The 10,475-nt window shown below is 40.0% G+C and overlaps 1 protein-coding gene across 3 annotated transcripts in view; it reads right to left on the bottom strand.

Annotated features, from left to right (window-relative positions):
• BPHL (biphenyl hydrolase like) overlaps nucleotides 1–10,067 on the bottom strand; it is a 31,141-nt gene extending 21,074 nt beyond the window's left edge. For 2 of the 3 annotated variants that reach the window (XR_010365218.1, XM_064426020.1), the window contains exons 1-4: nucleotides 9,874–10,066; nucleotides 6,939–7,042; nucleotides 4,795–4,961; nucleotides 455–608 (exon numbers count right to left, since the gene is read on the bottom strand). Coding sequence is in view for 2 of the 3 variants with exons in the window: in XM_064426020.1 (XP_064282090.1) it covers nucleotides 455–608; nucleotides 4,795–4,961; nucleotides 6,939–7,042; nucleotides 9,874–9,983 (535 nt within the window). In the remaining variant the exon portion in view is untranslated. Of the gene's footprint in view, nucleotides 1–454; nucleotides 609–4,794; nucleotides 4,962–6,938; nucleotides 7,043–9,873 lie in introns of all 3 variants that reach the window. The other variant, XM_064426027.1, reaches the window with a different exon arrangement.
• Nucleotides 10,068–10,475: the final 408 nt, after the last annotated feature.

Below are 10,475 nucleotides of genomic sequence, written 5' to 3' on the forward strand. Positions count from 1 at the left end.
TGTTTTCTTACTCTCTATATTATATAGCCCCTGGAGGCAAAAGCTGTAATGAGCTAGCCCAATTATCTGCGGACCTGGTTTTATACAGGTTGTGCAAGATGTGAGATAAGAAATGAAACCTGAGGTTTGATAGCATTATTTGGAATTTATTTTTAGAAATTTGTTATAACAACAAAACTTTGACTTTCTGAAAACTGCTGATAAGCTATTGTAACTTCTGCTTTTCATCAGGCTGAGTTGGTAAGGGCTTGTTAAAAAATGTATTAAATTGCCCTTAGAGTAATTGTTAGAGAGTTTCTCACTATAACTTTAATCTATCCCTATACTAAGCAATGTACTGAATTTTGTGTCCTGTCTCTTTAGGTTTGTTGTGTCCTCAGCTCTGTCTCCACTTAGCTGTCACATGACTAAGATCCTTGGGTCAAGTAGAAAGTAAAATAATTCATTTACATACCATTGTAAATTCTCACATCCTCTTGAGTAACGCTGGCATTTGCTCCCCAGACAACCAACTTGTGGATAAGATTTGGGTACTTTGCAGCAGCAATGAGAGCTGTAATTCCACCATCACTCCACCCCAGCAAGGAGAACTTCTTAAACTTCAGTGCCTTGGTTCATGCAAGAAAGTTATATGCAAATCATCAGCTGGCTTTACAGCCAAATGTTAAATATTTCTTGAAAATTAACTGTAACATTTTAGGCACAACACTATGTAGTTGAACTATAGTTAACTTTTATAATTAGAAAACTCAATTTTATTGCTATACAAAAAATGCTTAAGGTCAAATTTAGAAAACAAGAAATTACACCTGCCATTTCAATTTTCTATAACTCTTTAATAAAACAGGCAGTAGTCCTACTAGACTCTTGCTGCATTTTAAAAAGCCCTCCAAAAAAAGAAAAGGTGATTTAAAATGGAGAGTAAAGACCTTTTCAGAGAGCCTGATGATATGAAGAATCCATAGATTCTCTTGGTGTGAAGTTGGCAAAGACTATCACAGTGTGGATGGTAAGCAATGCAAGATTAACTTAAGAAAAGTGTAAGACTTGAAAAATGGAAGCCAGTGATCTTGGTTACTGATGCTATCTGAGCTAAAAAAAAAATAAATTAAAAATCTGCTTTTTGGTAGTAACCAAAAAATGCTTAAAGTATTTTCTAAAGGATTGTATCAAATTTTAGTTGCTTATTCACATTTTCTGAAGCTTGTAAGTGTATGTTTGAAATGTTACTTCACGGTCAGTTGCAATTGGAAACATTAATAACTAAATTCCTCTTTCTTCAAAAGGAAGGCTTAGGGCAAAAAAATATGACAACCAAGACCTTAATTCATTCTGACCAGTGACAGGACCCAAGGGAATGGCAGGAAGCTGAGTTAGGGGAGGTTTAGGCTGGATATCAGGAAATGGTTTTTCACCCAGAGGGTGGGTGGGCACTGGAACAGGCTGCCCAGGGCAATGATCACAGTACCAAGCCTGACAGAGTACAAGAAGCGTTTGGACAATGTTCTCAGGCACATAGTGTGACCCTTGGAGTGTCCTGCACAGGGCCAGGAGCTGTACTCCATGAATCTCATGCATCCCTTCCAACTCTACATGTTCTGTGATTCCATGACAATGCTTACTATTAGAATTTGAAACCCTGTTTCCTCATAAATCACTATAGGCACTTAAATCACTATATTTTGCAGGGAGTACTGATAGTCACAGGTGAGAGAATTTTGTGTGTGTTATGTTCAGTGGAGAAAGAGTACAGAAGGTAAAGGCACTCATCTGAAGGTTGTAGAGGGACGATGGTTAACCAATGGTTCAATGGTTAAGCAACACTTGAAGTTTTGCATATAGCTTCTGTGGTTTATGAACTCATTCACAAGAAAATGAATATTTCACAGTATTTTTTGCTTTTGTTCTGCAGAAATTACAGCCTTTTAGATGTAATTAAGCAGGATATTGTACTTTTGGAGGAAAAAGAGCAAGTTAGTTGAATGAGTAGCTTTCTTTGGTGCTTGGTGATGTTGGAAGTCCAAGCCTGCTTTGTTGTGACAGCAGAAAGTAAAAATGCAGGTAATGAGAGAAACAACTACAGAGAGAGAAAAAAAAAAAGTTTCTACTTTGCTTGTAAACTTGATGCTCAAGTGAGGCACAACTTTACTAATCAACTCAATATTTAGCAGACTTCTATCCCTATAAGGCTTTTCTGGTTTTGGCTTCATCCTCAGTATTCTGCTCACTGTAGTTTTGACCAACTTTAGATTTCACTCTGCAAAGCTGTAATTACTAAACAGAAAAGAAATAAGGTAGGGAAAAGAAAGGGACATGGAAAGTAAGAGCTGATAGCAAAAAAAGAGAACTTTCAATTTTTGCAGCTGATCAGAAGTTGGCCCTGGTCTGATGAAGCAGCAGCTCATCTGCATCCAGCTTTCACTGCTGTGCTGCTGAAGAGTTCCTGGTATGTTGGCAGATTTTGGGGGTTGGCAGCAGTGCTTGTAAAGGTTAAATTTTTGATGTTGCTACTGTTCCCCTAATGCCAGTAGCAAATGATGGAGCTCAAAGTTGGCTGATGGATGGAATAGCTGATTAAATTTTTTGTTCTTCCTGCCAGGTTATTTCAGATCTATTTGCCTCCAGTATTTCTCGTGTTTACTAGCCTTTATCTTGATGCATTCTTTGGGGTATCTCAGGATGCCTTTCCAGCAGGAGGAATTTAATTCCTCCTTTGCAGCCTTCAGAAAAACAATGTGATGTAACAGATGTGCTGGATAAGGTGTGCATGTTTGCTTGCTTTCATTTTTAACTACTTACAGTACAGGTCACTAACCTAACATGGGCAATAATCTGAAATATGATTGCATAGTTTTGTGGGTGATTTTGTGCTGCCTTTACTCAGTGAGAGAACAAAATTTCTTTTGAAGTCACCTTCTCCATCCAGGCCTATATGAAATGCAAACCAATGACCACAACAGTGAGCTGAAACACATCACTCTGCACTGCATGTATGCTTTCACTGCATCGCATGGAGTGTAGCACAAGCAAAAGTTACAGCTGATTTACAAAAACATAGAGAAGCCTAAGCCCCCTTCTGCTAGGACAGTGGCTCTGAAGAGTAAGAACTTCTTAAATATCAACAGTAATTATTTCCCTGATGATTGTTTTAATGCTATTGACTTTGCTAGCATAAGACATTGGAGTGGAGGGCAGCAAGGTGGACTCAGGTGCATTACATTCCTTTTATTTCAAGTAAACTCCTTCAAAGAAGACAAACTGAGATACAGAACAGAGTCTTCTGCATAAAGGTGCTAAATACTCCACAGAATTTCAGCTTTTGTTACTTCACAGAAACCTTGCATCACTCACAGCTCCAGCAGAGACACCAGAATATGAAGGTGACTAGAACAAAGGTTTTGAAGGCTCACCCATATGGATGTGGTTTTTGTCTGATTGTAGGCTGGATGATGCATATAAACCATTATATTCTGGAAATCATGGCTGGAATGATTCCTTAGGATTTATCCTTTATAATATCCTAAAATAGAACCTAGTCACCTACGCTTGGAAACACTTTAGTAAGTTGTTATTATATGCTTATATTGAGAAACATCTTCAGAAAAACAGGATGCTATGCCTCATTTGCTTTGGCAGCTCTAGAGACTAGTAGGCTGCTGTTCTGTTTGGCTGGAAGCTACATGGTTACATTCCCTTTGGGGAAAGCTCTGTTTAACATTTTGCATTTATTAGTATTTGATCAGAGACAAGAAAAGGGGACAACCATTTAGACTGCAAGTTTGTCACCTATTCATGGCAGCATCTTTATTTTCTTTGCTAGTGTAGCAGAAGAAATTGAAGATTTACAGTACAGAGAGATAGCTTTTATGGTTAGAGGCCAAATCTCTGTCTTAATCCCAATTCTGCTGTCAGACTTGCTTTGTTTTGCTATGCAGAATCCACCTGGAAGGCCACATTTCCAGTTTCAGATGGGTCTTTAGCAAGGTTGTTGTTTATTACAGAAATATGGTTGGACTGACTGTCTGAATCTTGCCTCATATTTTTGAAATTTTAATGCTCTGCCAACTTTCTTAACATGACCAAAGAGACTGTATATTTTAATATAAAAAAGCCAGAATATTAGCTAAAGCTAAACCAGAAAATAGTGTCAGCAGTTATAGGACAGAATAAAAGAGGAACACAGAAACACAGATTTGAATAAAAAATTCTGCAGGAAGGAGAAATAATAACAGCTTTAGGCCATATTCTTTATAGCCACAATAGCTGTATTAATTAGTAAGATTTGGTATGGTCACAGGAAGCCTTTAATTTCCCACAAAAATTACTTCAGTAATATGCTGTAAAATGCAAAGCATCAAGTTAATTTTTAGAATCAAATGTTGCTTAAAATGGGCTGCTCAAGGCAAAATGCCAAGATTCTATTCGATAGAAAATTTTCTAAGAGCCCTTCAGTATGATAATCCCCTCAATTAAATTACTTTGCATAGATTTTGTTTCTTATACACACATTTAACTGAACTTATATAGTCCTTGGCTGCAAATCTCTTAGGGCAGGGCCTTAGAATAAAAGCATATTGCTCTTTACTAATTCCTACTGCTGAACCTCCATGCATCTTGCAGAATAGGTGGAAGAAGAAAATATTTTCTGGAATAGTGTGTATATGCTCACTTTTAAGCCTTCATTTGTATGGTCTTTTCATAATCTGCTGTCTGCTGGAAACAACATTCCTCCTTCTCAAAATTTAAGGACAACAAAAAGAAAAAGGAATAATAAAAATCTCATAACAGATTTACCTGCATAAGATCCACGGCATCTTTTGCATCCCTCTCAAAGAAATCTGGAGGAAAGTCTCGAGATGGAGGAATGGACTTTCCATAGCCCCGAGGATCCCAAGCAACAACTGTGAAAAGTTGCTTATTCATAGACTTAAGCTGCGGCCCAAAATCAGTTTCACCACTTCCTGAAACATTATAATTTTTCAATTTTATTAACCACCATACTGCAAACATAGTATATCTAGTCTAAAGGGAAAGTGGGGAAATCTTGTAACTTCATTCCAAATAAGAGATTATCCAACAAGTGAAGTACTCTTTAATTGTAACTATTCATTGCAACTCTTAGACGGGAAGTGCCACAACTAAAATCTTTAGAAGCATCTGCAGTATGTTCAGAGCAAACCCTTTCTGGTAGGTATGAAAGGTTATCAAGAACAGCATTCTCACATATGATAAAATACAGTATCTTAAACTGAGTTACCCAAGTAGGGATTTATATTTGACAGATTTAAAGCACCCGCATGGTCATTGCTGTTTACCTGGGCAATAGAGGTGAAACTGAAAGGGCAGGAATATTTTGCTACAAATTTGTAAGTGAAAAGCACTGTGCCAGACAGTAACTGTTTTATAAAGCGTCTCTATTGGTGCTTAAAGCTGACCTTTAAATACACTGCTGTTTGAGGAGACTGTGGCGACACAGAAGAATAAAAATATATAATTTTACTTTTCTAATATGTAAAAATAAACCAAATACAGCCATTTTTTTCTGATGCAGAACCATTTCTTTTACTAATGACTCAGAGCTTCAAAGGATTTAAAAATGAAGTACTCCTCTCTATTGCACTAAAATATCTGTGAATGAAGGTAACCTAGCATGAATGTAAGACTGCAGTTTGTGTTGTGTTGTGGTCACGTGGTAATAGTATCAAATGCTATTTGATTAAAACTTGTTCAAATGTAATGTACTGAAATACAAAATTTGCTATCCATTGCTATCTAAAAGGGCTGTTTAAAGGCATTTAAAAGTTTTTTTTCTGTCTACTTGGACAAATCAGTCCTCAGATAGCATCAACAGGTCCAAGTTATAAAAGAGGCTTTATATAGCCTGCTATGATGATAGCAATGTATGCATAAGAATAATAAATAATCTTCAATAATAATAATGCTCACAACTGAAGAAATACATTATTGCTGTTTAAAGAGTTTGCATTGGCAACAGTATTGCTAGTTTAAAAACAATAGATTGATACATATGACTACTTGAAGGATGACTAGTATTAATTTTTTTCCACCCTCCCCTTGAGAATTCTTTGAAAGAACTGTCCCATGAGGTCTTGAAAACGTTGCTGCCAAAAGGAAATGTTTCCTGCTCTTCAGTTCTTGACATTTTATCATCTTATCCAGCAATTCAATTAAGCATTTGCCCAACTGTGAGCACAGTAACAGTCCTACTGACAGCCTGCCATGAACTGTTGGTGAGTCTGATGGATCCTTTAGAAGTGCAAGAACCCAGAAAAAATAGGCTGTGTAAATTTTAAAAGGTGGTTATTAAATACAGCGTTTTCGATGGACAGACACCACTTAGCTAGCAGAACCTGTTATCCATCTCAAAAAACCACTGAGAATCTTAATGATGTTGCCCTGAATAAACAAAATGTGAAAATACATCTTTAAGCAAAAAAAAAAAAAAAATTAACACTGACTTTTTCACAATAAACTGTAAGGGTTACATTATGTCTATAAATTCAGTTGGAATCCATCCAGCTTCTAAAGAGGAATGCATAATTCATTCTGTGTAACAAATATAGCTGACCTGATTTCCCCCCCCTTCTGCTATTTTCTACCTTGTGAAGATATTTGCCACCTGTCCTGGACACCACCTTTGCACAGTTAAATCCAAAAGTGCAAGTGACCACTAGGTAAGTCAAGACACTTTATAAAAGATGCCTTTATAAAAGGTAAGTGAAATATTCTAAAAACTGTTAACTGATGGCAACAACTCTGCATTTTCCTTTCTGTTTTAAGTGTGGCAATTTTTTTTAAATGGCATTGCTCCATAATCAGGTGTTGAATACATTACAAAATAGTTTTGTGCATTCTTGCTGGAGACCAAATGGATAAAGAAGTAGTTGCTCTACAAAGACAAGGTAAAATCTCCAAACCTAGCATTCCTGGAAGCAGAAGAACTGCGTGGCTTCCTTCTCCTGTTTGTTGGTAATGCAGGTGGACTCCATTCACTTGGATTTTGGCAGATGTTATTGAAGTACTAAGGACAGGGAAAAAGGAGAGAAATAGGAAAACATTCAGACAGTTAATTTTAATTACTACCTGGTCACTCCAGGAATACAGAATAACTACTTTTCCTAGATATTAATGACAGCACTGTGAGATTTTAATGGGTCACTTGCCTTTCATGGGTGCATAGAAGATTAAAAAAAGCTTCTCAGGAGCAGAGAATTGTTCAGTTGTGACCACTATGTAATATTCATATCTGGGCTAAAGGCTTGGGGGTGGGAAAAGAGTCTTGATGGTGCAACCAGGAAAATACAAAGGCAGCTTTACATGGCTACAGAAACATTGAAATAAATACATTAGAGAGGAGAAACCTCATTCTGTCACAGCATAACTTTCAAAATGGCTGGTGTTCACCTTGCTATTACTAAACTGAGCCTCTTCATCTGCCAGAGAAACCACAATCTATTGCTGCTGTTCCTCGTGAACCACAGGGTCTGCAATGAAAACCTCTTTGCACTGACATGAGAGAGGAGAAGAAGAATGTGATAATAATATTTCTGTCAGTGTAATCTCACCAGAACATAACACTTAATTGGAGAATACCACATGAGCAATAAATCCACCCACTAAAAAACCACCACAGAAACCAACTGCACAGGCCATCTCTCAGCCCCAACACTTAAACCCCTACACTGATCCTCAGTACAAAGCAAGACAAATGTGTAAATGCAAATAAGTGACCCAAGAAACCACGTCCAGATACAAACCCCTAGTGAGAAAGCAGAAGTAGCACAGATTCCAAGTACCTTAATAGTACAAACCATTACATCTGTTCTCCCAGGCAAGTTTGTGCCTTAATGGTTGCAAAACATCTTTTCAACAGCCTAATTAATTTTATTTAAAGCTAATATGATAAAAATCTTGCCATTTGGTTACCTATTGAGTAGCCATAATTTTACCTAGATTAAATATTCATGCCTTTGAGTTCAATCACTGTGAATTTCATGTGCATAGAGACATGTTGTTTTCCAGTCTTAGATATAACAATCTCTATTCCACGATATGCACTGGGCAATTCATTAACAATTTAATTTTTATATATAAAGTCTGAACTACTTACAGTACATATAGAGTTGAAAGTGGTGAATTACAGATAAAAACAATCCCACTAATTTAAACCCTTACCATAAGAAAAATGAACAATAGTTTGCAAACTCAGGTTCACAATAGATAGTTAAAGCACAGAACCTCTTCAACACAAAGCCAATTTTTATTTTATGTAAAATCTTGGGTCTGTGTTGTTAGACCAAAAAGTATTGATTCATGCCTGAATCAAAGCTGTGACTGTGCAGAGTAGTATCACCTCCCCTTATGTGCAGATCCAGTTTGAGAACTGGAGTACAAATGCAAATCTGTGGCAAGAGTACAGCTTGAAGAAATTCATTGTGTAATTACGACTTTGGTGATTGCTATGCTAATGTGATCCAAATGACAGTTTGCCTGTAATGCTAAACTTCCTTACAGTCCATGTATCACATTTGATGTGGTTTATTACATCTCACAATTAAAATTCTCTATGCAGCACTCATACGGCTGCCTTAGCCCCCTTCTGAATACTTTCACTCTTTTTCTTTGTAAGGTTTTTATTTTTTCATATGCCATCTTTTGGTTTGTCATTAATTTCAACAGGTATTTTATTACAGTTTTCACCACAGTATATCAGTACATTGCTCTTACAAAATTTTAGGAATTGTATCATGGGGTTTTTTTGCTTATGTTTAATAATTGCCAAACCCACTTTCAGTTCCTAACAAAACAGAAACAATATCTTGTAATTTTTTTAGAAACAGGTTAGCAATGCACAGTTTAATAGAGTTACATATTGTGCTTTCCTGATTCAGATTTTTTTCCACATAGTTCTATGTTTTTAGGATTAACTATTAACATCAGGGCCTTGAGAATTTTGCTGAGTCTGTGCTCTTTTTCCATTCTTGGATTATGCCTCGGTGTGAAGTCCACTGAAATCCAGGAGTTTCATGCAGAGGTTATTTTCAATACTTTTTGGTCTAACAACAAATAAGTTGGGTTTTGTACACATTGAGAAATTGTACTGGAACTGACAACACCTAAGGCATACTTAGTCCTCTCAATACCAAATTTCTGTGAGCTTGATATCACCTCATCAGTTTGCTTGTCAGCAGGATGACTTCACTTCTGTTAAGTTTTCATAAAGAGTGGGGTTTTTTTTGTGGTCGACAGAATTGGAAACTCAGGTAAAACAAAACAAAAAAACCCACCCTGGTATTTCGAATTAGTAATGTTAAGGTGCATAACTCTTTGAGGAGCATTGGATACATACTGCCTGTGTTTACCAAGGCAGCACAGATGCAGAGTGGGCAGATCTTGTGCTTCACCTCGTACTCTGCAGGAGCGCAGTTTAACCTGGGAACTACCCCTGTTCCAGCTGTGCTACAATACGGCCTGCTCTTTATCTGTGCAGGAGAAAAAATTTATGGTACTATGTCAGTTTTCCTCAATAGGATCTGCGGCATAAGCAGTATGACATAGACTAGATACACGTGTTCTCTTGGCGACCTCGGCGACCTCCAGGGAGCCCCTTACCAGCAGCAGGTGGCCGAGGGGACCTGGCACGGCTCCTTGCGGGAAGGCAGGAGCAGGCTCCTCAGGACACGGCCAGAGTCCCCGCTTTGCCACCTCCGCCCTCCCGGTCCGACGCACCACCCCCTCTGCTAACACGCTGTGTCCGTCCCGCCGCCTGCCTGACAAACATCCCCTTCCCCGAGCCGCGGGCAGGGAGCAGGGAGCTGGGGAAAGGGAGAAGGAGGCGGCTGTGGATTTTACCCGTAGCAGGCGGCCGGTCCCCGGGCCGTGAGCGGCGCTGCCCGGGCGGGCGGCTGCAACTGCAGCAGCGCCAGAGCCCGGAGGGCCCGGCCCGCGCTCCGGCAAAACATTGCACCCAGCGAGGCCGGCCCGGCGGGGAGGGAAGGAGACGGGGGGCCGTCCCGCCTCCCTCCCCGTGTCCCGCCCCCGCGGGGCCGGCCGGCCCGCCTGCCTCCCCGTGTCCTGCCCCCGCGGGGCCGGCCGGCCCGCCTCCCCTCCCGTGTCCCGCCTCCCCTCCCGTGTCCTGCCCCGCCGGGCGTGAGGCGGGGCCGCCTCCAGGGCTGGTGCAGGGAGAGGGGCGGTGCGCTGTCCGCGCTCTGATTGGTGACCGCTGCTGTCACTCAGGGCAGATCGGGAAGGGTTTGGCTTCTGGGCTGTGGTCCCGCCCTTCCGTGGCGCTGATTGGTCACCGGCGGGAGCTGCGGGGCCGGAGCGGGTGGGTTGGTCCCTCTTCCCGGGCCGGTTCCCGGTTCCTGATCCCGCCTTGGAGCCAGGGAAGGGATGGTGCTGCCCCCGCTTGGGAGCACGAGGCAGGGCTTGAGGGCTTTGCCCTCTCCAGCCGC

This window comes from Passer domesticus, chromosome 1, assembly GCF_036417665.1.
Source record: "Passer domesticus isolate bPasDom1 chromosome 1, bPasDom1.hap1, whole genome shotgun sequence".
Classification (NCBI taxonomy): Eukaryota; Metazoa; Chordata; class Aves; order Passeriformes; family Passeridae; genus Passer; species Passer domesticus.